The 27,263-nt window shown below is 44.5% G+C and overlaps 2 protein-coding genes across 6 annotated transcripts; one reads left to right on the forward strand and one right to left on the reverse strand.

Annotated features, from left to right (window-relative positions):
- The first annotated feature begins 1,354 nt into the window (after nucleotides 1-1,354).
- On the forward strand, nucleotides 1,355-4,220 carry cited4b (Cbp/p300-interacting transactivator, with Glu/Asp-rich carboxy-terminal domain, 4b). Of its 2 annotated transcripts, none has more exons than XM_062399256.1 (2): nucleotides 1,355-1,573; nucleotides 2,468-4,220. In XM_062399256.1, exon 2 carries the CDS (start codon nucleotides 2,473-2,475, stop codon nucleotides 3,331-3,333), a length of 861 nt encoding a protein of 286 aa, XP_062255240.1. In that variant the 5' UTR covers nucleotides 1,355-1,573; nucleotides 2,468-2,472; the 3' UTR covers nucleotides 3,334-4,220. The 2 variants fall into 2 exon arrangements, with proteins under 2 accessions (XP_062255240.1, XP_062255239.1); XM_062399255.1 differs by having other exon boundaries at nucleotides 1,356-1,573; nucleotides 2,464-4,220.
- Nucleotides 4,221-11,600: 7,380 nt separating this feature from the next.
- Nucleotides 11,601-25,854, reverse strand: LOC133965044 (polycomb protein SCMH1). Of its 4 annotated transcripts, none has more exons than XM_062399424.1 (17): nucleotides 25,749-25,854; nucleotides 25,020-25,197; nucleotides 23,417-23,488; nucleotides 23,079-23,156; nucleotides 22,788-22,858; nucleotides 22,427-22,661; nucleotides 21,815-21,903; nucleotides 21,319-21,565; nucleotides 17,410-17,654; nucleotides 17,047-17,238; nucleotides 16,548-16,674; nucleotides 15,968-16,168; nucleotides 15,213-15,383; nucleotides 14,497-14,613; nucleotides 13,453-13,584; nucleotides 12,605-12,732; nucleotides 11,601-12,490 (listed from the first exon to the last, which is right to left on the reverse strand). In XM_062399424.1, exons 3-17 carry the CDS (start codon nucleotides 23,439-23,441, stop codon nucleotides 12,371-12,373), a joined length of 2,178 nt encoding a protein of 725 aa, XP_062255408.1. In that variant the 5' UTR covers nucleotides 23,442-23,488; nucleotides 25,020-25,197; nucleotides 25,749-25,854; the 3' UTR covers nucleotides 11,601-12,370. The 4 variants fall into 4 exon arrangements, with proteins under 4 accessions (XP_062255408.1, XP_062255409.1, XP_062255407.1 ...); XM_062399425.1 differs by having other exon boundaries at nucleotides 21,319-21,562; nucleotides 25,655-25,825; XM_062399423.1 differs by having other exon boundaries at nucleotides 25,663-25,824.
- Between the last annotated feature and the right edge of the window lie 1,409 nt (nucleotides 25,855-27,263).

The following is a 27,263-nucleotide window of genomic DNA, read 5'->3' on the forward strand; positions in this document are numbered from 1 at the left end:
TAATTACAAACCACATAACTTTCACCACAGTCACAGCTGTCTGGAATTCCAATTGAATGTCTCAGGTTTTAAAGAGACACAGTCATGTGAGTGGTGAGCTCCAGAGGATTTGGGCACATTACTCGTTCTGTAGTGCAAAATGACACCATTAGACGCTTTTGGCCCTGGGTTACACAACAAAGATGTTTTTGATGGATTTAAAAATGCTACAGTTTGTCAAATGGTCACAGACTGCAGAACACAAATGCTATAACAAGTGAGCTGAGTTGATCACAGCACAACAAAGCCTTATGTTGATTCTGCTTTGTTTGGACTGACTAGCTGGGTGAGTTTCTCAGAGAGCACCCAACACCTGGGAGTGGCTTATTAACACTGGCTTAAAGTGGCCGGACAATGTCAAACAATGACAAGCGCCTGCCAGTGGTTGCCCATTTATAGACAAATTCCCCCGACAATGGATTGGCTCTCTCTCTCCAAGAGGTTCCATTCATTTGCAATTGCAGGCAAGAGGTCATTGTCCTGAAGTGGGCAATCAAGAGACGTGTGCATCTGCAGAGTGGAGGTACAAACACACACACATGCACAGCAGTAGTTACACTGCTCCTGCTGCTGCTGCAGCCAGAGTGGCCTAGAATAGCACACAGGCTACATTCCTCTGCCCTCCCTCTGCTGCCTTGCTGAGGCGAACACAGCCGACTGGTGGGTCACATGGACCAACAGTGATCACAGTCATCCTGAGTAACACACAAACACACACACACAGGCCAAATAAACAAGTTGGTGTAGTCAAATTGGGAACATGAATTTCTAGCCTCATGTTAAGGCACGTATGTTTGGCACTTACTATCAGATACAAATGGAGGCTGACTCCTACACGCATGCATAGTACAGAGATAATAAAAAACACTATCTATCATACACACAAACATGTATAGTGACTCTTATAAACATGCATAAAACATAGATCGACATAAAAACAAACCTATCTATCTATCTATCTATCTATCTATCTATCTATCTATCTATCTATCTATCTATCTATCTATCTGTCTTAAAGTGATTGACAAATCCTGTATTGCACAAAGTGAAGACAGCGGCAGTTACTCATGAAGACAAACAAGATGTCCAAATGTTCTTTCAAAAAGAAACGGAGGGGAGGAGGATATTTAAATTAGCCACTGTGTCACAGCTCTCCAATAGCCCCCTTTTCTCCCTCTCTGTCTCCCTCTCTCTCTCTCTTTTTCTTTCTACGCCCATGCACAATTATATTAAGTAGGGCCAATAGGAACAAAGGAGAGGCAGGACCGAGGCTCCACCTCTCCCCGGCTGCCTTCCTCTGAGCTTTTTACATGTACATAATCCCTGAGTTGACCCAGAAAATAGGCAGTCGTTTCAAGATCTGATGCGGCAGTCTTTGTGCACACCGTCCGCAGCCCGAGCATGAAGCGTAACCCAGTGGAATAACCCAGTGTAATCCGGAGAGGAGCGTCGCCCTGCAGAGGTACACGGCCCCTTTTTACGCACAGGAGCTGACGCCAAGTCGCGCAACTTTGTGGAAACGTAGAGGAAAAGGGTGAGTGGCTGGATTCTGCATTTGTACGCGAGAGGTTTAGGCTTTTCTTTCTTTCTGGTCCGCGGTGGTCTCCGGGGCTGCTCGCTCGCTCGCTCGCTCCATTGTTTGCGTTCCCCCTGTTTCAAACTCGACAAACGGATCCTGTTAGTCCGCAGCTTTTCGGGTGGTGGGGGGGGGAAACGGTCTGAGCAGTCGGGGGGGTTGGTGCGTGATCGCAGGAGACCAGGAGCCCTTTGTTGGATTCTATGCCTTGTTAGAAATGTGGCGATTCAGCTGTTGTGGGGAGATGTTGCATGATGTCAGTGTTCTTTGTTGCAACCTTACGTGCGTAAAATGTAACTGATTCCCCCCCACCCTGGTAGCCTGGCGTGCAACATAGAAGATGGGATTTTAAGCAGCGCATTACGACATGCACGCGTGTTTTTTGTGTCTCCCGTTTGGTCGATCCCGTTCGTGCACGAATGATCCCAGCTGTTAAACACGCAGCCAAACAATGTATGAGGACCCGTGATGTCAAGCCAAGGGCGTCCATAACCCACACAGGCACAAAGAGGGGAGGCTGGTTTAGGAAGGACTTCAGTGTTAGCAGATATTTTAAATTTTCCTGAAGCATTTTCCACTGGTTTAACTTGAGGTGGGATTGTGTCGTTCTGTTTGGTGCCCTTTGTTACAGGTGAAGCCTGTGGTCACCATAGAAAAGGGTCACTTGTCTGGATAAGGAACTGGTTTTGTAGCACAGAAATATATAAGCATGACAACATTTACCTCATCGTTGTGTATCTGTAACCAGTTTGATAGTGAATCACATGGACGTGCAAATATGTGCACGTCATGTCAGCCGGAAACCAATTTTTACACTGATCTCATAACTGTGTCTCCTCTGCTCTCAGACAGGCGGCATGGCAGACCATCTGATGATGCCCATGAATCACAGCTCAGCGGGCGCCAGTCTCCACGGTTACAGGATGGGCATGAACGGCGGCCTGCAGGCGGGTCACCAGCAGCACGCCAACCAGCAGGGCATGAGGGCGCTGCCCAACGGCCAGATGATGCACTACGGCGGCGCCCAGGCCAACATGGAGACCGCCATGAGGCAGCGGCAGGGCATGGTGGGCGGGCCCATGAGCGGACAGCTGAACGGGGCCCAGATGGGTCACCACCAGATGACCTCAGGTAACATGATGTACAATGGCCAGCCCCAACAACAACAACAACAGCAGCATCATCCGCAGCAGCATCATCCGCAGCAGCAGCATCCCCAGCAGCAGCAGCATCACATGCACCAGCAGCACCAGCAACAAGCCCAGCACCCGCAGCAGCAGCAGCACCCACAACAACAACAGCACCCGCAACAACAACAACAACAACAACAACAACAACAGCACCCACAGCAGCAGCAACAGTTCGCGAATGGAGGGTTAACGTCCCAACAGCTCATGGCCAGCATGCAGCTGCAGAAACTCAACACCCAGTACCACGGACACCCACTGGGGCCTATGGGTGGTAACCACATGGGGCCCACAACACAGTATCGCGTGAACCCGGCTCAGCTGGCTAGCATGCAGCACATGGCCGGGCCGGCCCTGGCACTGAACGGCATGGATGCGGATATGATCGACGAGGAGGTCCTGACCTCGCTGGTCATGGAGCTGGGCCTGGACCGGGTCCAGGAGCTGCCAGAACTCTTCCTGGGCCAGAATGAGTTTGACTTTATTTCGGACTTTGTCAGCAAACAGCAGCCCAGCACCGTGAGTTGCTGAGAGGACCTGATTTGCCAAGAGGCACAAGCGGACACAGGAGAGTGAGAACCGTCCGGGATGGATAACAGGTGCTCGTCTCTCCTCTTTTTACTTTGGAGGCTCCTCCCTTTACAACTAAAGCGAGTTGAGGCGCAGGTGCACAGAAGAGAACTTTGGATATCCGTGGTGAATGCACAGTCTCGCGTGTGCTTGTGGCCAGAGGGTGGCTGGCTTTAAGGCCCGTTGTTCCACTGCTCCCATTTCCTGGACATGAATGTACTTAATGCTGAAATTCTCTGAAAAAGCCACTTTGAACAATGCTTTGACACTGTGTAGCTTCCAAGACTCCACCACAGTTTACCAGTAAATAGGCGTATTTATTTGTTCCTGACTGAGAAAACCGATATAAAGAACCCCCGTCTCCATTATGGGAACCAAGTGGTTTTAGTGATTTTTATTTTTATTTCGTGAGAGTAAATGGGGTAGGAAATTAAATTTAAGTTCCCTGCTCATGGTTTTATTTCTCATTCTATTTGGCCTGATATTAAAAAACTACAAGGTAATCGTAAAGGAGCCAGAATTTTCTCTCAGTAAGTCAGACACCACACAAGTACATGTTATGTCATTTGAATGGAAGTCTCATCCAGATTTAAAAAACGGTTCACTTTGGTAAAGTGCTGCCTTTTTAGATGTGATGTTCTTGAAAATCTACTGCTTGTACTGTATGAAGCTGTAAAACTCCAACATGTCCACACTGTTGTGTTCTATTGGAGCTGTAGAACCGCCTTAATCACGCAGATTCTTATTTATTGGTTGTTTATATTGTCCCCTTTTTTTTGTGGTCAAGATGGGGGGGATGGTCTTTGTGAAAGGGGTTTTGAGGATCAATAAAGATGGCCTGGTTAGAATTGTGGCCTGCTTTTCCATTCATTGCACGGCTCTTCCCCCTGGGCAGTGGAGGGCCAGCTAAGTGCTTAGGTCAACCTGTGGGTGAAGGGAAACCTCAGTTTCTTTCAAGTCTGGGTTGGAAACGTTAAAGCAGATGTAATATTTATGCTTTTCGAGGAGGGATATCTACTCTGCTCTAAATCTCCCGGGTTTTCATTATCCAGCTCATGGCTTCTAATGGAGGAATCTCAGTCCGTCTTTCGATTTTTTTTCTCTCCACCACTGCTCGTCCAATCAGGCTTGCTCATGCAAATGTTTGGACATAACAAAACGACAACTATTTCTCCTTCATCAGATATTTGGCTACACGCTGCGTTTCTTTGGTAACCAACCATTCGATGGTATCAGGAAAAGGTCATGCTCAGCTTGACGGGCGCTGTTTGCTCAATTTACCATCTCCCTCGCTAAAAAGGCACAGTGTCGCTAACAGGAGCGTGATTGACACATGGTGATAATTACACAAGAATTACAATTACACAGTGTATTAAGTCAGTATCCATCTGATATGACTTCCCAGGGAGCGATATTCAAATGGGGCTTCACCGTGTAGCATTTAGTTCGGGTGCGGCCCCTGTGCCCTGACATTAGAGGTGGTAAACATTCCTATAAAGGTTGTCATGGAATCAGCATTTGATTTGAATGACACTGGGTTTTTCTCGTTGGCGCCCGAAACATTTGTTTCTTTCGCTGTGTGTAAAGAGTAACGTTAGTGAGGGGCGGGGGGGGCAAACAATGCTTACCTTGATGGGGGTTTAAGTGACTTAAAGCTTGTAAGCCCTGGCTCAAAGCCAGTAGCCTCTTTTACACGGCCGGCTCGAGGCGGAGATGTTCGGCCTTTATTCCATCTCACAGATCCTTATGATACCGAAGTAAGAACATGGACTGTGGGGGGGAATTGCCGTTCCACCTTTTGATGCCGGCAGCGGAGGTCGTAAGAGATTCAGAGACGAATCAATGTCTGTGTAAGTGGGACAGACGCTGTTGTTTTGCTCGTCACGCCAGCATGCTATGTAAAATCACACTGGGGAGGAAATATGGCGTCTTGTTTGTGTTGGCGTTAACAAACAGGCAGATTAAGGTGTTGTCTTTCCTACTGGGGTGTAGCGGAATGTGAAGAAACAAGGTTTTCTTGCTCCATTTTTCCCAGGTCACACAGCAGATGGCCAGAAAAAACATGACTTTCTGCCATTAAACAATAACATCGTCTCCAATCCACAACCCCCCCCCCCCCCCCCCCTTTACACAACAACAGTCGCAGGAACAAAACTATTTTTCCTGGTCTAATTGCATTCATTGTGAATGGAGAGTAAAGAGATTCTCTGCGGTGGGTGAGTCTGTTGGATTGTTTTGTGCCTGCGGGCCATGAAAACGCCTGATTAAGGTCATGTTGGGAATGTCACCGCCACATTTAGCTTTTCACATCGTCAACAAAGGCATCTTCAGCAGCGTCACAAGGGGGGGGGGGGTGATGAGTGTGTGGTGTTCCAAACCAGAAATGGAGTTTGCACAATATCCGAATCAGTTCCGCTCTTATATCGGCTGAAACTACTCTTCACTCGTCCAATTGGGTTAAAGGTCATTAAAAAAAAAAGGTAACAGGGAGGATCTGACAGGAAATAGGTCGACCTGAATATGGGCTTGTTTCAAATAACAAAGGGTTGTGTGCCTATATGTCTTTCTATGGTAGTTTCATTCAAAACCATTGAGAACATTTAGCTGTGTCCTCATCAAGTCATTTTTAAAAGTCTTGTTCTTTGGGTTAGATTCAGGTTTAGGCTGCAGGATAAGGGTCGGGGTTTGGTATGTAGCTTTGATGCTTAAGTTTAGGGTAAGGGCTTAGCATTGCGTTACGCCTCAGAGTGTCCGCACCGCTAGAGAAAGAATGCCCGTGTGTATTTTCTTGGCTTGACACTATCTAGAGAATGGCTCATAAGTAGGCCAGCAGCCTTGGCGCGGCGCTCAGTGACGGTTGCCGGTCCCTTTGCCCGGTGCCAATCTGGTGAGATGGTCTTCTGGTGCGCGGCACACGGTCGGAACTCTGTCTCCTCGTGTATCTCATAATTGCATGCTGCACCGCGAGCTCCTTGTTTAGCCCCAATTAAATGCAGAGGTTTGCCTGCCTGATGGTGACTCCATAGGGCGAACGGCTAAGCACGCCAGCCAGCCCGTGTTTGCTCTCCCAATCCCTTGTTATGACTGCCGCGCCGAGAGGCCGGTCTAGACGCAGGCTGAGCAGGGTGGGACACTCCGAGACATTTACAGTTACTTCTGTTTTTCTTGGTCTCTCTCGTTTCCCAGCCCACCCACAGCAAGTGCTCGAACACACGCTTCCTGTGGCGGCGTCTCTCGATATGAGTCACAAACCGAAAGCCACTTTCTGATCGAGAGTTAAAGTGTAAGAGGCACAAGATAAGAAATGTAAGGATTTCTCCAGGCTGCAATTAGAAATTAGGTGGAGGGAATTTCTTTCTTTTGGCTCTTCGGGGATTTTTCAGCTGGGTTTTCCATCAATCCTTTTATGACTCCATCGAAAAACCCTTCAATAAACATTATGCACATTCCTCTCTTCTGCTCAATATCTGTAGATGAGCCGTACACCTCTGTGCATTTAATGCGGTCTGCTTCACTCTCTCCAGGCTCTGGTACAGCTGGTGCCAAGCCTGAGCTGGAGGTAATCTCAGCCTCAGTGCTGTACAGATAGGTGGTCGTTTGCTGCTGTCACGCATGGCCAGGTCTTCACGTGCACACGCACAGCATCAGCACACAAGCTGATCAAACAGGCAGACAGGGATGCCTCAGTATCAGTGTGGAGCCAGGCGAAGATAAAGGGTTTATGTCTCAACTGTGGTCGTTGTGATCCTTACACCAGCTCCTAGAGCCAGACCTGAGAGAAAGACCAGGAAGCAAATGCAAATTATATCCTCAAGAGTTTGTCAAAAAGACTAAATGCGAGTGTTACCTCTCAATTTGTGTGTTAGTTTTGAGATGTACAAAAAAAAAACATGTTTCACTTCAAGAATCTCCCATGTGTGTGTCAATGATTGTAAAACAAAAGACTGACACACACAGTGAAAGTGAGCGCTTGAGTTTCCCAGTCGAGAGGATGAGTTGTTATCGACAACAAGGGGCACGTTTCTGTCTGTGTGTGTCTGTGTGTGTGTGGTTGTTGTGTGAAGAGAGAGAGAGAGCGTGTTTGAACTCGTCTGCTTTAACAAGAGCGTTTGGAGTTTTTTTTGTCACGTTTTTGTGGTGATGTTGTGTGTGTGTGTGTGTGTGTGTGTGTGTGGCGGCGTGCATGTACGTGCGTGTCCTGGCAGGGGGTAAATAAACAGCAGATCCCTCGGGGGGCAGGGTTCATCCAGTGGACATGTTGCTCAAGCCGAACTTCCTGATTTTCTAGCTGAACAGTCGGCCCTCTCCACTTGACTTGTGATGTTATTGGACGCTGCTCTCGCCCTCCCCTTCCTTTAAGTCCCCCCCCCCCCCTCCCCCCCCCCTCCCTCCCATGCTCACACATCACCAGATATTTCAATGCAACAGGCCTCCGCTGGAAGACGTCAGTCGTTGCACTGTTGGATTCTGCTTCTGGGCTCGCTTTAGTCGAAAGTAAAGCTCGGCGACTTATAGCTTGTAAGTGACCAAAAAAAAAAAAAAAGGGAAAAACCCTCCTCTTCCCTGCAACGAGGGAAAAAATAAATATAATCACATCACACTTTCTTTCCCGGAGCCGCATAGATTAGCTGTAATTGTTTGGTTTTCCATATGAATCCAGGTGAAGAGGCTTTTTCAATGCAGTTATGTACCTGCGGCCTCCAGAGGGAAGTGGCTGGTCCCGGCATGTCGGTGCAGGTGACACAGAGGTTGCCTAGTGACTGGAAACTCCTCCTCTGACCCCCCCCCCCCCCCCCCCCCCCCCCAAATCTGGGGTTGAATGGTTTGCCAGCTCCTTGAAGTAAAAACAGAGGGTGGGTTGTAAATAATTGATTTTGCTGCACACAGCTGACACGTCTCCGTCGAGGCGGCTCAAGCACATCGAGGTGTTCCAACGATGTCTAAAGGTGGTAAATATTTAAGGCTTGTGTGATTTACACGCTCGGGCCAAACTGAGCGGGGATGCAGGGTTTTTTTCACAGCAGTGGCAGAAACTAAACCCTGGTGTTATCCCAACGCCTCGAGAGACCTCCAGTCGTATCGACAAAAAATGTGACTCGATATGTTTTTTTTAAATTTAATTGGTTTTTATCGGGTAATTCACACCAAATATAATCGCGGGGCCTGCTTCAGTGTTTGGCATTCCGATGTGTCAACACCCCCGCCAAGCAGATTATAAAGAAATGCTCACATTTATCAAGGAGCTGACACGGGAACAGCAACACTTGCGGTGCAATGTCAAATAATCCAATAAGGAACTGTGAAACTAATATTACACTTTTAAAGCTTGAAATGTGATTTTTTTTTTTTTTTTGCTTGTTGAAAAAGTGTCAGCGAGGGTGTTAACTCCACCACAGTGTTCCTGTTACTGCACCTCACTGCTCGACATAATGCAGACTTGAATGCCACGCTGTCAACAAACATGATAAGTCACAGCTACCGTGAGCGGGGGGGGGGGAGAAGCGGTTTGTCTCAGCGCAGCAGAATTACAGGTTCGCAGGTCAGAAAAGAGGGAAACCGAATTAGCACAAGCTATGTTCTGTACACAGTGTCTTTGTGTGCAGGGCTTTAAGCCTGCGTGCTAATCTGGTGACAGTGGCAAGCACATGCTATACCAAAGACAGAGTAACAGGCCGGGTGGAATTCGTACACGAGAGCAGTTCTTGTCGGGCTCTACAAGCGTTATCCTGTTGGGTGGAATCTAAATATACCGAAGAAGCGGCGTGTTTATGCCAAGAAAAGTCATGTGCACGCTTTTTCTAAATTGTTTTCTGCGTCGATGTGAGATCTCTGCCTCCTTTCCTCTTCACTGAGAGATTAAAGCCTGCCACGCTGCCATGTGACCAATGCTCCTCGCAAGACAATCCTGACACGAGGTGGCTCGCAACCATCTGTAGCCCGTGGGGTCCGAGTGTGTTTGGGTGAGGAGGGGGGGGCGGGGGGGGGGGGGGGTCTCTGCAGATGTGATCTCCCCACCGAGAGTCACAGGAGAGCAGCGAGCGAAGCAGGTCTGCGGCCTCGTTTACAGAAAGTGATGAAATCTAATTTGATTTGAGACAAATCCGTAGCCGTCGGTGTCATGTGTTACAAACATAGTTTTCCGAGTAAAGAAACACACGGACAGTTCGGGGACCAGTTGTTCCCGGAGAAGTCACAGTTCTTCTGCGACTCCATTTTACTTTTTTTCTCTTCATGTCCTCAAAATAATTAGCTCTGCATCCTTGAGGATTAACATATTTTGAAGTAGACGGGTGCATTCCTCCGCCAAGGCCCACCAGTCCCTTATGAAACCACATTTAAATGAGCTAGATCTGGATAAATATAAGTCTCATGAACATGCCAGCATTTTTTGAAAATATGGTGTAGAATGCTTTAATATTAAATAATTTCCAGGATCCACTCTCTGATCTGTCTCTGCACCATCATTTAATTGTTCCTTCCCTGACTCATATTGCATCTTTCCACTAAGTTTCTTGGTAATCAGTCTAGTAGTTTAATCGTGATCCTGCCAGCTAACAGACAAACTCAAACAAAAACATGACCTCCATGGACTGAACAGTTCCTTCAGGCACTAGATACATAACCAAGACAAATCTGCTCATGTGTTCCAAACCAGGACTTTGCACAGTCTGGAAAAAACGATCGAAACATCAACCTGACAAAGAAATCCAGCTGAATTAATCTGTAGCCGAGTTCTCAGAATCATCTCCACCTCCAATGACTGCCCAAGGGCATGCTGGGAATTCAGCTGGAGAGAAGGGGGCGGACTGAGCAGCTTCTCTCTGTCCACGTGGTCTTCCTGCAGACAGTAATGGCATGTTGATGCTACAGCACGACACCTGAAGCGAGGACTTGAGAGAGCTGTGTTTTTTATTCTCACAGCTCTGACTGATCCGTTTCCTCTCACACACACTGAAACTGTCTCCCCCGCTCTTAATAGTGTGTGTGTGTGTGTGTGTGTGTGCGTGTGACAGTTGGGGGAACACACAGCAGGTGACTCAGGGGCTGTGCATTGAGAAATGTTGAAAAATATAAAAGCTTGGACTTCCCCCAAGTACCAAATACCACTGCACACTGGGACATAACGGTGATGATTATCTAACCTGGATTTTTTTTTTTACATAGGCCAAAAACTGTAATGTTGGAAATTCACCATGATGCTTTTTCCTCCTGCTGCACCATCAGCAAAACCAGAGCGACACCTGTTTAAGATCCGAAGTGAAAACTGGCTTCACAACCTTTGCAAACACAATATGCGGCACCAGGAGCTGTTACTTCTATAAATAGCTCCGGCTTCATGCACAACACTTTGGCTACTATTACACATCAAGAAGCACAGGCATCAGCCACGAGCCCTGAGCCTTGTCACATGTGTCTGAGCAGAACACTCAAAGCACAGCACCCATTGTGTGTGTGCATGTGTCACACGCTCACACACACACACATCCTCATCAGTTACAATCAGGGGGGGTTCAGTCACTTGTTTTCAAGCCTGTATATGTTGTGATTTCCTGTTTTGACTTAGAGGATGTGGGTTTTTTTTCTGCCTTGTGCTTTAGTGAGACACAAGTTATTTCTTCGCCCACAAGCCCAATAGCCCACACACGTACCAGCAGAAAGAATGACAGCAAAACGTTCACAAGAACAACACAAACGATAGAGACACATAATAAAAGAGAGGGTCTTTAAATACTGGAGAAGAATAATAACAAAAAAAGACGACATATGGGAGAAATACTGACGTTGAAACGCCTGAATAACAACCATGAGAAATCACCTTTACATGGTATAAAAATATCTCAGATATGATCATGCTGAGCAGAGCAGATGGAGCTGTGGACACCTATGGCAGAACATGACACTGTCCCAAGGAGAAACAGCAAGGAGACAGCTCTGCAAGGAGGTAAACAGGCCTGTGCTGCCCTCTGTTGGCCTATTCCTGTAAATTGAAGACTCACTAGGGCTCCAAAATAAAACACATGAATGAATGAATGTGCAATATTCAAACGACTAGCTGATTTAAACTTAAAAATAAAACAATTTTTTAATTTGTGTGTGAGATTTATAGTCTTGTAGATTAATTGTATTTAAAAAAATGAGGGATATTAAATAGAGAACTGCAGAAGAGAGTCAACAGGATGTAACCACAAGTTGTGGCTTCGAACACACACACACACCAGAGGAAGTCACCAGTTTAATTATTATATATTTATTGAACAATGTTAATTATGATAGGGTTCTCCACGTAGGAACTCTAATAATATAGTATAAAAAATTAAAAAAGTACAAATAACAAAGACGAGACAAGGCATTGTAAACAACATCCAGAATTAGACAAAAGAAACAGATTTCCTCATGGCAGTATTTTTAAGAATAAAAGTTTCTTTTCATAAAACCATTTTTTTCTCCCTATAATTAATATTGATGCTGTTGCAAAGTCGTGCCTCAAACTGAGACTTTAATCAGAAGCGTTCCCAACCACTGGGATGAATGAAGTTAATTCTTTTCTTCCTTTAGGGTTTTTCTTTCTTTGAGCATATCCAACACAACGAGGCAAAAATACATCCATATATCCATGAAATACAAAATATGACCTATGTACAGAATACATGTAACAAAATAAAAGCAGGCCCAGAAAAAAAAAAGCCTTTTACAGTTAAATGGCCACTTTGACTCTTCAAGTTATACTGAAATGCAAAACAGATGATGGACAAGTGGGTGATCCTACGTATCCCATGCTGCCTTAGGGCTGGATTGTGCTACACAAAATAAAACATTCCTCATTGGATTAGGTCAGGACAGGGGTGTGTAATACCAGATGTGGTGGTCTGATGGACATTGCTACATGTAAGTGGTCAGTATGTGTCCAATGTGTAGTGCATAATATACTGATCCTAGATCGGGGAGGTGGGGTTGGAGCGTAGTCCTTTGGAAGGCTGCTGCGGGTCCGCCGACCCCCTCACTGCCGCTTGAGCTTGTCGATGTGGAAGGTGAGTTTGAGGGCGGGGCCGAGCTTCAAGCCCATATATTTCATCATCATGTCGCTACGCAGCAACAGGAGTGCTTTGCCGTCAATCTCCTGTAGCAGAGGGAGGGAAATGTTAGCAGATGTTAAATAGAACAAAAGTTATTTATCCGAAAAGGTTTTCTTGTGTGATATAATTTGTTTTTAAGTTTCAGGAAAAAAAGTTACATGTTTTCTAAAAAGGTCGGCGTGTGGTGCCAGCACGGGGTCGATTTCTCTGATGTACTTCATGACGTCCTCCACCGTCCACAGGTTGGGGTCCTGACCACTGGGTCTCGGGCTCTCCCGTAAACTGCCTGAACACGAGGAAGCAAAAAGTAAAATTCATAATCGTTGGTCATATCATCTGGTTCTTTTCAGTGCTACATCAGGATCCACAAACTGAGCAAGCAGCTTACAACTGCACGGACCATTCATGCAAACACACAAACATGAAGAACTGGAACACATCCACATGTGCACACAACAAATGCAATAAAATAGAACCAGTATCTTTGTCTGTAGCCATCAAAAAGTAATTCTAACTATCGCTTCTGTAAACTTAATCCGTTTTGCAAATATTGAACTTATGCAACAAAAAGATTTTCTTCACAAGAAATGACGCAAGTGCTCAAATGCATCATTATCACTCTAAAACTTAAACCCTATTAATAGCTCATTCGTATCAGAGTCATTCAGACGTTCTGCAGGATTGATCAGAGAAAAAGCAGCAGCATCATTCATTGGAATGTTGCTCTTTATCATCACTACACAAGTCATCATTCAATCAAATCTATATGAGCAAACATTGTCTGCAGATCATATTTCTGATGTGAATCACGTGATTGTTTGGTTGTAAGGAAAATGCCATAAGCAGAGTTATCTTAAATATTCAGATAAATCCACTCACAACACGTCTTCATCCATGTTTTCATATGTACGTCAGTTTTGATCTGATTCCCTCTGAGGATGATTACAGTTCTAACACAGAAGCAGTGAAATGTGACCGTGTGTCTTGTGTCAGTGTCTCTTCCGACCTGTGAAGCTGTTGTGATGCAGCAGCTTGTTGGGAGACCTGAGACCCGGGGACAAAGCCGTGGAGTTTGGAGAGAGGGGGCTTTTCTTTAAGTGCTCGGATGCGGCGACGCTGTTCTCCATGAAGGACTCACCTGGGAACAGGGCAGGCAGAAACAGCTCAGTGAGATAAATCCACACGCTGACACTTAAACAATTCCACGGAACAACTGAGAACAGCAGCCAATAAATCAAACAGTAAATACAGAATGATTCAAATAGTGACATAGCACTGACTTCATCCACAGACATATTTCACAGTCTGAAACTCTCACAGAAAGCTGCAGTGATTTAAGTCTGCTGGCCTTCTGTAAAGACTGGAGGGGATATTACCCTTTAACATAAATCTCTTCAAATATCCCATTAACTTAATTAAAATCTAAGGAAATTGAAAGATGATTAAATTATTAACCTCCTGGCCCACAACTTAATAACAGTCGCTCCTGAGCCAAGAGCCGCTTCTGTTCCAGCAGCACATTTCATATGATTATATAAAGCTTTACTGGACAACCCAGAGCCCTCGATAGTTAGAGTAGAATGTCCTGCATTAAAATTGATGCAGCTATAGAGTTAAGAGCCTCTGATTATATAAACAAACACTATACAAATAAACAAATCGTCTGTTTTATGTGGTTTTCTAATTCATATTTACCCCACTAATAAAAAAACATCAGAAAAAGAGGTTTTCAAGCCATTTTACAAAATGGAAATGTACCAGTAAGGAGCCTCTTATGTATAATGAGCCAGCACAGTGGGTACGGCCTAATTAAGGACCTATCTCTGTAAATTGTAGTGAACAGCAGCTAACATATAAATAGAAAATTAATAATTGCTATTCTCACAGTGGAATCAAAGAAAACATTTAAAATAGATGATACAGTATTATTATGATATTATGGGTAAGCAAAGTAGTTAAGAGAATCCAAACATGGTTCTGACGTCGTTCTGTGATGACTTGACTGATGATGGATGGAGTTTAGTTTTTTAAAGACTGAGGTGCATCCTACCATCTGTGGAGTGTCGGGAGATTTTGGCCAGTTTCTGTGGTAACGGACTGCTGTAGTTCTGGAGGAACCTCTTGTTGCCCGGGCCCGTCGTCAGGCTGTCACCAAAACTTCTCCTCTCTGAAACCAGCATGTGTGGAGGAAGCAACAAACACTGATAGAGATCAGAGGCCGTGAAGGCACAGACAAGGGAACCATACTGTAATCGATTGAACTCATCTAGACTTCTGCTGATGCAGTATCACGCTTTACTTAAAGGACTTAAATACTTAAAGATATTTGTGTATTTTGAGGAGAATAGAATATAGATGGAGCCACTGCACAACTAGAGGGGAAATATGGGATGATCACACCCATAGTTAATGTATGATTGGTAAAAGAAATAAGAGTTTGCTTATGCTGACTATTCATTTGTTATAGTTACACTTGTAATGGCTTCCCTTATAATTGTTAATGGTTGATAAACAATGTGAGGTGCAGGGTTTTAAACAGATACACTGCTGCCAAGGTTCATCAGGACATGAAGAGGGGAATATATACTGTGTGATGTGAGCCTGATTTATTTATTTTCAAATGTGCGATCTGGAAGCTGTATGATGCACCTGCTGGTTTTCTAAACATGCTTCATAACAGGCACACCCCAGCCATCATATTTTATAATGAGAATAACATTAAACGCTGCTGTCGGCATTTGTATTCAACACAGCATGAGCGCTGACCTGTCGTGTACGTGTGACTGTTGTAGTGCAGGGCTCCTCTGGCCACAGGCTGGCTGCCAAACAGCGCATCGCAGTGAAGGTTGTGGCAAAGCTTCTCCAGGAAGCGGAGGACGTAGGTGACGCTGCTGACTGTGGGCAGGGTCAGGGTGTGCTGCTGCTCGTCGAAGTACGCTGCATCGGACACAGAGAGAGAGAAGATCACAGGCTGTTCAGTTGACATGTTCGGTGATTTGAGAGCGGCATTTTTAATTGCAGCTTTCTGGATCTCACATTTGATGTAGCAATAACATCTGGATTTACTCTCAACAAGATCATTGTTGTTGAGGCGTTTTTTGGGGATACCAAGCTTTTTGAGTTCTTTGACAACACATTATGCTCTCATGGAAAATAATTAAACAAAGATGTCTCCACAATGAAAAAGGAAAGAGAGATGTAATGGTAAGTGATGGCCGTGGTAATTATAAACATGATGACTCTCTCTGAGCAGGCTTTTCTCTGAAGGAGGCTGATCGGAGGACTCGGTCTGGGAGATTCAGACGGTCTCTGCTTCTCTCCCCTGGATTCCACAGTGTTGTACTTTGTTTATGTTTACTTTCATTTCTTCTGTAAAATACATTTATTTTAAATTACATCTCCTCCGTCGTCCATACGGAAGATCCAGACTCAATAACTCCTAATGTAGAAATACCTGCAGGGAGCAAGAAGAGGAGATGGAGTGAGGGCCAGAAAGCACAGCATGAGCAAGTGATCCTTACCGGAAATGACTTCACCACCTTGGCCGGATTTGAGGCAAGAGAAGACGGTGCTCTGGTCGTGAGCGGAGTCCACACAAGCCTGGACACACTGCTGGAGCACCGAGGACGCTCGGCCTGGCCCGAAGTGGTCCGGGAGCTGCTGGATACGCCGCTGGTCCAGATGGAGTCCCACTTTGCCGTACTTGTTAAGGTAGACACAAACTACAGGAGAGAACAATAAAGGAAGGAGGTTGTATGACTTAGAACATCTATTAAATCACCACTGAGTCGATTTCTAATATCCTATTATTTATTACTCACGGTACTGGCCAGGTTTCTCAACTTCACAGAAACCCTGGCAGCTACAACAGACAGGTTTTACATTTTGCTCTACTTTCCCACCAGTGTCAGGTGAACTCAAGCTGCCGTAAGTCCCTGTGATATTTCTGTTCTGCTGCCAAAACAGCACAAAGCCAGTGGCAGTGTGTTTGTGTGAGCATGACAGCATGCGTCATAGTCTCAAACATGTATCGTACGTCCCAGACGGGAAAACCCATCAATAAATCAATAATCATGTCCCGGTCTCTGGACAATCATATACCTGTGGGAGCCTGTAGTGCAGAGTTTGGGATGGTGGCATTGTCCAGAGGCACAGTGCTGGTGTCGGGCTCTGGGGTGCTGCTGGTGGGAGACGTGGGGACTGGATTAGGTACCACGCGAGGTTTTCTCTGGAGACAGACACACACACATTCAGACATGTCAAAGATTTATTATTGCTGTTCATTAATGTGAAGGACATTTCATAGAGGAATAAAGCATCTAACCCTGACTCTATTATTTACATATTTTATCTCATAAACCACCCTTTAAATGTTACAAGGTTTAATATAAATAAATGATGTTTCAGAGAAGAAATAAATGAAAAAATCTTAATAATATATGTAATATATCAACAATATATTTTAAAACAGTTTTCTGTCTTTTGAATTGCTAATAGGTGATTTGCTGTGTCTAAAAAGTAAACACAATAGCAGCCTAATGCTGTGATGTAATTTCCAGTGGTCCAGTGATGCCTGTGTTTCTAAACACTGCGCAGCTACCTTGCTGCCAGGCTTGGGCCCTCGTTTCTTTGGGATCTTGATGGGTTGTGCCTGAGTCTGGGCCTGCTGCAGCGCTAACGTCTGTGTCCAGTTGGCCGGCAGTCTGCCCCTGGTTCGCCCGGGGACTGTCGCCGGCCGTCCCGGGCCAGCCATGGCATCTTCCAGCCAGCCAGCTCTCTTCGCCCAGCTCAGCTACGGAAAAAAGAGCAAAGGAGACAAGAGTCAAAAGGGGCCAACTCCTAATTCTGTCATCATTTTCAGATATCCTGAGAAAATGTATTTTTTATAATTTGGGTACGCTGACCCCTCAATTTCAGCACACCGTCTGTCCCTGATGTGATCTTCAAACCGCTTCACTCCTACCTTATTGCCAGGCTTGGGCCCTCGTTTTTTGGGGATCTTTATTGGATCAAGGCCTTTGCTCGGCTGGATGCTCTGTGGTCCCAACGCTGAAGCCTTCTGACCCCAGGGAACTGTGACCTTGGTTTTCCTCCGGCCTGGCTTCCGTCCTCTCTGACCCGGGGGTCTGCCCAGTGTTGGGGTGGGGTGCATGGCTGGAGTCTCTACACTCCCATCTGCTAATGCCCCAAGACTCTTAGGCAACACTACTGCATGGAAAAGAGAGAGAGAGAGAGAGAGAGCACAAGAAAGAGGGAAATGATTATAAAACCGGGAATGGGAAAAAGGGAGAAAAAAAAACATCTGCATATAAAAGAATATAGGAGTCTTCTTCATGGATTAAGGACAAAAAACACAAAAAAGTAATTAATCATGATCCCTGTATTGCACAATTCGCTGCTGATGTTCATCCCAATACTTTTTCTTTGAAGAGAAAACAGACAAAGTATTACAGTGGCTCTCAGTCGAGCACATTCCTCCACCAGGGCCAGAAGTCCTGCACCAAATATCACACACACTGATAGAGATCAGTTCTGTAAATGGGTCTGTTTATTTCATCAAGATCCATGAATTCTTCCCTGAGAGTCTGAGAGTCTATCAACCAAACCGCTATCTTCACCTAACACAAACACAAACCAACACACAAACAGACAGGGGGGAAACATAAACTCCTTGTTACTGGAGCTGTGGGGCTAAATTCAGAGTGATAACACTGAACGTAAATGGAGAAATTCATTTCTGTGGGTAAAAAATATCACCGAAGTGCTGTGAAAGACATTGAATGGGTTTAAATCCATAGCAACCAACAAAGGAAGATGAAGCGGAGGAAGGACGGGACGATATTAGACAAGATGCGAAGGACAGACATGAGCCGCATCAGAGGAAGGTACAGAGGCAATCAGAGATGATTTTCTTTTGACCTGCTCTCAAGTCCCTTATGGCTGGAATAAAAAAGGAGGCAACTTAAAAGCTTGAGGAATAAACCCTAATAAAGAAGCATGCTGCTGACAGCTGCGAGGAAGAAATTAAACGGTATCTCTCAAAGTCGAACCCATCAACACACACACTTATTTTGATGCAAGCGTTTGAAAAAGAAAAAAATCACATAAACCACAGACAAACATTAAGACGCCATTCGATACATAAAAACCCACCAACGAGCTGTGTGCTTGATTTAAGCCATGGCAGCTGGCAAATACTCAAGAATGTGTGCATGCAATAACAACGGCAAAGGAAAAAGGAAAAGCCAGGAGAGCTGGATTCACATGCACCTGCAAGCACACACACACACACACACACAAGCATTGTATGAATTTAAGTGCACCGATTCATCCCGAATCAACCCACAACTGACGGGAGGAGCGGCAACATTCATTAACACAGGTCCAGGCCCGTGGGGGTGTATTTATTAAACACCTTTTTACAGGCAGAGCAATCAATGTAAAGCTCAGACTGCCGGCTGCTGCCACTTTTCACCAGGGAGCCACTAGGAAGCTCAGGAAGAAAAGAAGAAGAAATAAACGACGTCTGATTGATCTTCCACAGATCGGACGGATCCTGGATAATATGTTTGAAAGGTTCGCGGAGCTCGAGGTAACATGTTCATTGATCAGAGGCGGCACTTGAAAATACAGCCAAACAAACACTTAACAAGCCAACCCTTGTTTTCCTCCCTCTCCTCTGAGAACCCGAGTTCACTGAGTTCACAAAGCCGCCGCCGCCGACGGCTTCAAGTCGCAAGATATCCTCTCAAGAGCTTATATCCGATCACTGAGACGGCGTTCCTGTTATTCCATTCATCTTTACTCACCTCTCTGCGCTCAAAGAAAAGTTTAAAGAGTGTGGTTTGCCTGCGCGGCTGTCCTCAGATTCACCCTCTCCTCTTTCCCTCTCCTCCTCTCCCACTCTTCCTCTGCACTCGCTCCGCCTTTCTGCCTATATTCCCCCTCCCTTCTCCCACCATCTGTTGACAATGTAAACACTCCAGCTTTCACTGTCTACAACATGTCTGTCTTTTCTCTTTGTTTCTATCCTCCTCTCACAGCTCCGTTCTCTCCTGAGGTGTTTAATCAGACCTTGTTAGCCCGGGTGGCAGTGGGAGGCCTGCTGAGGGGGCACCGGGGCTCATTTCAACCACGTCACGGCCCCACTCTGCCAACTGGGCGAGTGCCAGGCCTTCATAAAACGAGTCCTGCCTCCCTGGTTCTCTCCTTCTTTTTCCACTCCCTCACACACTGTGGACTGTAACAGATGAGCAGGGTTGACCTTGCGGCTGATAACCCTTGTATCCACTTCTCCCTTTTGTGTCCTTTTTTTAAACAAATTGTTTCCTCTAGGTCCCAGCTCTGGTTCAAGGAACTTGGTCCTGCACCAAAACTCACAGACAGGAAAACCACATTCTTTGCTCAATGTGAAAACAAAGAAGCAGTGTGTGGCGTATGTATGGTTTTCTGTCAGATTACAGCACAAAGGAGAACTCAACCACAGGCCTGCTGACAGCAACATGTGACAAAGTAGATTACTTTATACTTGATTTGTTTTCTTCAAACAAATCAAAAGAACATGATGTTTTGAAAAAGCTTCAACACATAAAAAAAAACACAAATAGTTAACTCATGTCTTGATCAACTGCTCCACATGATGCCTTCAGGCTGCTGTGTGCTCGTATCACACTGTTAACCATGAGGCTCAGACCAACTCCAGAAATACCATGAAAAGTTGTAGTTAATTCCAGTAGAATAAGTTGAATCAATGTGCTCACAGAGAATACTACATCTCTATGTTTGCTCTGTTTGTCACTGAAGTGCTGGGTGGCGAGCAGAAAACATTCATCTACCTGTTGAACACTGGATTTGCTGCACAACTAATTCTTAGATTCTGCACATTTGGGAGAATAAAGCAATTTTTCAGTGCAGTATAAAAATGACATAATTAAATGATCATGGTTGACTGGTAATTAAGTGTCTGCTGCGACAAAGTCATGTGCAGATGGGTGACAAATGAAAGGAGACGCTAACCTGTACCATTTTAGTAAGGTGACAGCAGAACAGCTTCAATGGGCCCTGACATTGATTCTCCAAGTCTGTACAGCTCTGCTGGAGGAATCAAACAACATTCTTCAAACGATATTCCCTCATTCAGTGTTTCAGTGAAGGTGATGGGGAGCGCAGTATAACACACAAGTCAAATTATCCCACATGTGTCCCACAGCGAGAGATCAGGAACTTTAACTGTAACATCACATTTAATATCTGTCAGACTAGTTGTTGTATGTGAAAATAATTATCTTGTCATTATCGGTTGTTTTGGCCTTTTACTCGCAATAACGTTAAAAGCCGAACCACAGGCTGCACTGAGGCTAAAGGTAGATCTGAACATCCCATTTAAATAATGTCGTAGTTGGTATAAAAAACAACACAATAGCACCAGAGTTACAAATCACATGTTAGGTTGGGATCTGGGAACTGTGGTCCCATCATTTTCATTCCCAGCAAACCATTCTGTGAACCCACATAACATTAGTAGTCTTTGCTTTCTTTTATATAGCCATTTCTCATGGCTGTGACCACCACAAAAAAATACCTCCATGTATCACAGTGGGAGACAGAGACCTCAGAGCACATAACATGTGCAAATTAAGCCAGAGGTTTTACAAGAAACAACTAAGTGTTGTGTTATGTTGTGAAAAACAAGACAAAGCAGAAGAGATGAAATATTGAAATACAGAAGAAACACGCTTTCAAGCTGTTTGATGAAAATGAATAAAGCAAAGAAAACATTTCTGAAGAATCATACTGGCCAATGCAAGTTAATTGAACAGACACATTGACACCCTGCTTCACAAAACCTCTCACCCACTGTTCAGGTTCATACCTTTGGTACCAGGCGGCTGGAGGTTGTCTCCGGTGAGCGAGCACCAGCCAACGGGGAAGATGTCGCGTGAGTCGTAGCGGCAGTAGTAGTCAAAGGCCCCCCGCCAGCCATCAAAGGTGACCAGCACCTCAACACCACGCAGCGCACCCACTGTGGCCGGACAGATAAAGTGGGGATTCTTCCGGTCCACCGCCTCCAGCTTCATGCCCATCTGAAAGGAGTTTTGCTCCGGTGCGGGAGGCTCCTGCTGGGGAACACGGAGAGAGAAAGGAGTCAGGTATTGATGTTAGCATATGAGCATTCACTATAGGTGATATGCTTTCTTCATTTAACAGACATTAAGAGGCATGATGTTCATCTTCTAACTTCATCTTTTAAGCCACTTTTAACTTCCTGGTTAAGACCCATAAATGAGTTGTGATTACCAGAAAATAAACATGCATGTCTTCTTTGGGAAAAATGACAGCAAGTGGTTTTTCAGTGCGTGTTGAGGTACCTTGTGAAAAATGCGAGACGGTGCCATCTCAGCTCCATTTAGTGTTTTCAGTAGGAACATGGGCCAGGAGGAAGCGTTGAGACGGAAACCTGCACAAGACGTTAGAAGTTGTCATAACTGAGGTTTGTGTATTCACCATGGTGATCCTGCTGGCATTGATAAATCATGGAAAAGCTAATACAAGTGCAATGATTAATCAATAAGTCAACTGGCAGAAAATGTGCCTGTGACGAGCTGATAAAGTGCATTTTGCCAGAAACTTAAATATTTAACATTTCATAGACTTAACAGTTATTTAAGAAGATAATCATCAGATAATTTAATAAAGAAAAGCATGGAAAGTTTACAGCCCTAAAGATGATCAACACCATGATAGTCTGAGCACAGACAGAGCGCTCTTCTGTCTCTTCAGTACAGAGACATCCTGGCTAGGTGGCTTGATAATCTGTGTCAGGAGGAAGTTATTTATAGGCCGGAACATCACACACTCATAAACTGTGCTGTATCTCACTGACATCTAGTGGACAAGATAATAAAAAAAAAGAAGTCAAATCAGTAGAGCTATTTTTCCCTGACTGTACGAGAAACTATATTTTGTCCACGTGTCCTCACCGAGCGGCGGCTGCAGCATGCCTCCACTCTTCTCACAGCTGCCAATAGGCTGGATCTCTGAGGAGTCCACCAAGCGCCAGAAGTCGTTCTTGTTGTCGGAGCCGTCCAATCGCAGCCGCAGCCGCGACCCCGTGAGGCCCACCACTGTGGCGATGCAGGTGGACGTGGTGTTCCGCGGGTCCTGTGCCTCCAGCTTCATGCCGGCCTTGAACTCGTTAACCGGAGGCGTGGGACTCTAGACGGCGATGACAGATAACGGTTGTTGAGCAAATGTAATGGCAAGGGGGAGAAAACATTTGTACAAATAGGTCAAACAGTTGAGCAGAGAACATTCTGTTGAGGACGTTGTCAGTGTGCTCACCTGTTTGAAGCATGAAGCAGGTGCAGCAGCAGCACCGGTCTCTTTCAAGTATTTCTCCCAGCTGAAATGTCCTGTAGAAGAACAACCACAGGCTGAAACACTTCATATATACACTCTTGTTTGATTAATAGTTGGTTGAACTACGAATAACGACAAAAAATAGACACAAGGCTTTAAACCTATCATTAATATTCATAGCAAATTAGGCTCGATGTTAAATAAAACACTGATCAAATCTGTGGTGTTGCCCTCAGTTACTTCATCCATCAATGGCTGCTGTGGGTTATTTACCTTGGTACTGTGAAGGCACCCGGGAGGGCCGTCCGCTCCGGGCATGCTTGATCCTTCTGGCATCTTTCCACTCTATAGCTGGAGGAGCCAACACAGACAGAATAAGCTCTCAACTATGGGTGATTTTCTCGTCAGTCAATACCTCGCAATACCTGCCACAGGCGGGAATTCCAGGACTATCACAAGCAAATGTATGAATCTGCCAACACGGGAACAACAAAGGGGGGCTGGATGGGTGAATTTAAACTGAGTCATACTTGTGTCGTACGTCAAACTTTCTCCCGGAAGCTACTGTGAAAAAAATCCTTATAGCCTATGGATGTAGAATCAATTCTTACCTTTCTGTGGTACGGGTTTCCTCATGCTCCAACAATACTGACCACACTCACGATGCAACAGTGGCCTCCGCTCTATAAAGAAATATATAGAAAAAAATATATGCTATAGCTGCATGAACCGTACAGTGGAGTGAGAAAGTTTGCAAAGAAAACAAATATATATCAGATTAAATTTTAGGAAAATGATTTTAAAATGATATAAAGCATGAGGGATATTTCCTTTTGATGGAATAAAGCGGCCATTCAAAATGTTTAAGGTTTAAACTATTGATAAAAGCTGCATGTAAACTTTACATGTGAGTTTAAAGAGAAACCAGAGAGCTTTCCCTGTTATCTATTGTAGATCACTGGATTTCTTTCCTCACGACAGGCGGGGGGTCGTCACGCAAGAGCAAGTTCAACAAAGAGGCCCGAGGTCATGCCAGCAAAGCACTTCATATGGATTTAATGTGCTTTATTACGCTTTAAAGATTAATTTCAAGATTCAAATACTTTCTCTTGTGACTGTTCAAGCTGACAGTTACCGATAATATATATAATTTTCATCGATAATAATACAACAAAAGTCCAAATCAAAGTAATTTGATTTATGGCTTAAGTACAGTGATAACATATCATTGATCTAACGTAGTAAGTAAATATTTAGCCATTTCTTTTTTTAAGTGTTTGTTATTCTCTGCCCATAAAGTAGAGTTAAAACCACAACCTTCAATCAGGAGCAGAAATCTGCTTTTCAAATTAAATGTAACAAATATATATCGAAACACTTCCCAATATCGACTGATATTAAAACATTTATTTTTCCCAGAGCTATAGAAAACTTGATATATATAGTATGGTCGTAGATTAAGAAATAAATCTGTTTTCTTTCTCATCCTCAATTGGTGACAGAAGGGTTAAGAGGAGGGTGACATGTTTTGCATGACCTCTGTCACCCAGACGTTTGGCTCACCAACATCACAGACTCAGACACAACACCCGGGTCAACAGGTCAGAGCGATGTAAACAAGTGTGTGTGTGTCCCAACGTGGCCCCTAACCCTCAATGTAGATGATGTGAAATACACACACAAAACACACAAAGATTTCATCTACACAACGATGTCAGGAATAAAATGACACACACACTTGTTAACCATCGGCCCAAAGAAAGATACACAGATAAAAAGAAACATAGATAGATACTGTAATGATCCAGAGGAAAGTTTAGACATCCAGTATCACACAAAACATTCAAACACAAGAGCATAAGAATAACAAAAGGTCAAAATGAGTCGAGTAGTAGTGAGATGAAAGTCTCTGCAGCAGAATTACTACAAAGCTGTCACTGTTAATAAGTAATGTGCTAATGGAGATTTAAACAGTACAACTATTTGAAGTATAAGTTGATTGAAAGACACAAGTAACCGAATATAAATACAGATTTAAAGATAGAGAACTGAAGCTGTACACAGTTCTGCATTGGACTAACGCAGCCTGTGAAATGATGGTGCAGGAGATTGTGAGTGTGTTTTTAAGAAAAGTGCGAGAACAAGTTGGAAAACAACACAACACACACACAAACACATGCCGCTCCTCACGTAAACCATCACAACGCGTCTTACCTTAAACCTTCATCGCCGTTTCGCAGCGTCTCTTCTTCCTCTCCGGGTGATTTCTCTGGTTTCTATAGAAGTGCGCCTTTTTTCCTCCGCCGAGGGGGTGTGGGGCCAGGGTGGAGGAGGGGGGGATGGCGTCCGAATTAAAGCGACCCGCTCCCTGTTCTCCTTCCTCCTGCTCGGTCTGTGGAGGAGGAGGTGGTGACAGAAAGAGGGGGGGGGGGGGGGGGGGGGGGAACATTAGCAGAGATCAGGGGGTCTCAATAAAAAACATGCTAGTGCCCCCCAAACCCCCACATTTCCCCCCTAAACCCGCCGAGCTCCATTCAAAACACAAAGCCAACACATGGGAGCCCCCCCCCCCCCCAACAAACACACACACAGACACACACACATGACAGCAGCCATGCGCGTGTACTCCAGGGGTTAACGCTACGTTAGCATGAGCAGCGGGGACGTAAACAACACGAGACAGATGAATAAAAGCAGCCGATCAGACCTCAGACACCTCGGGCAGCATGCTAGGCTACACACAGACATAGACCCACTGCCCGGGACGCTGCTAGCTTAGCATGCTAGGCGGCTAAAGCTAGCCCGCCAACCCCATTGTAAATATGCACATTAGCAAGACGGGAGCGTACCAACGCACCGAGGCTAGCCGGTGGGCTAACCCGGGCTCCGCGCTGAGGGCCCCCTCCGGGCAGAGAAGGAGACGCCGCTCCGGTGTCTGTTTACCTCGCTTTGCAACGTGTGTGTTTGTTTCTGGTGTGGATTTAGCGCTTGTCCGCCATTTTCCCCCCCAACACGATGAGGAGGGGGTGTTTGGCCAACATTGTTTTTGTTGGGCAGTCAAGACAGGGAGACCCGGGTGGCGACGACCCCTGCAGGACAAACCACGGTACTTCAGATAACGGAAAAGATACCCATCGAAATAAAATCAAAATTCATTTGGTTTTACTTTCAGATTGGAGATAAAAATAGAAATCTATCTAATAATCAAGGTATCATGTTGATGATCATACAGTACTTTAAGATCAGTTGTAGTATATATTAAGTACTCAAAACGTAGTACACAGTACGCCATAGTAAATAATTCATGTTCTGTTTTTGATATTTATATGTTCTGCTTTTACCTACTTATATTGGGAACTTTAGGGTTTTACGGGCAGGTGCCTTCTATCGTGGGATTTACTCAATATGTCATTGTGTACTGTTGGTTGTTGTTGTGTTAGACAATGCACTGTTCTGCAGCTGCTTGAGCACTTTGGCCCAAGAAAAATGGGCACAAAACAGTACATTTGATTTCATCTTTTATTTGACATATATATATATATTTTTTTATAAGAAAGGCAATTTTATCAGTAAAGCACCTTGTATACACAGATGTAGATTCAGGGTGCTGCACAATTTACATTCATAAACAACAGAGACAAAATTAAAAGAAACATATTAAATCTGAGAGCAGTTTAAAACCACTTCCAGTATGACAATATTATAAGAGGAAAAATAATAAAATAAAATCCAATGATGATATGACCTTAACAAAGATACAAACATGGTAAAGCAGCTTTCTGTCTTCACATTTTATTTCTTTTATCTCACTTAATATTTCAAACTCTTTATTCTACTCTATAACCTTTTATTTTGCTTTGAATTTAGCTGTGCTTTCAGATTTAAATTAAAATTTGTCTATTTAGTCTCTGTGTTGCTTTTCATTTAATGTTCCTGTACAGCACCTTGAATCTACTTCTGTCTATGAAAATTGCTTTTAAATAAAACAGTTTTTCCCCTAATAAAATACCTTTTTTAAAGGAACTTTTGATTAAAAAAGATTTCAACCTGGTTTTAAAAATGGTTCCAGTGCTGTGCTGCATAGTGACGAAAAGCAGCTTCTCCATGTTTACCACCACTAGCAGACCAGTCCCCAGTGATCTCAGAGGCCTGGCAGGGTTGTATTGGACTAACTAGGGAGCAGCTCGATCATGACATGAGCAGTTAAACTTTAAAATCAATCCTGTGGCTCACTGGCAGCCAGTGTACATGTGGGCTGTTTATTTTGGATTTGGTGAAATAGGTAAAACAAATAATTGTTGAAAACAAACAAACACAAAAATAGATATTTAAATTTACAACATAAGTCGTAGAAATATGAAGAAACAATCCAACAAAGATAAAAATTTCATTTTCTGTCCACAATGGAGCAGGAAGAACCAACCTGCTTGTCTTGTCCAACTCTTATTCTACTAAATC

This window comes from Platichthys flesus, chromosome 11, assembly GCF_949316205.1.
Source record: "Platichthys flesus chromosome 11, fPlaFle2.1, whole genome shotgun sequence".
NCBI lineage: Eukaryota > Metazoa > Chordata > Actinopteri > Pleuronectiformes > Pleuronectidae > Platichthys > Platichthys flesus.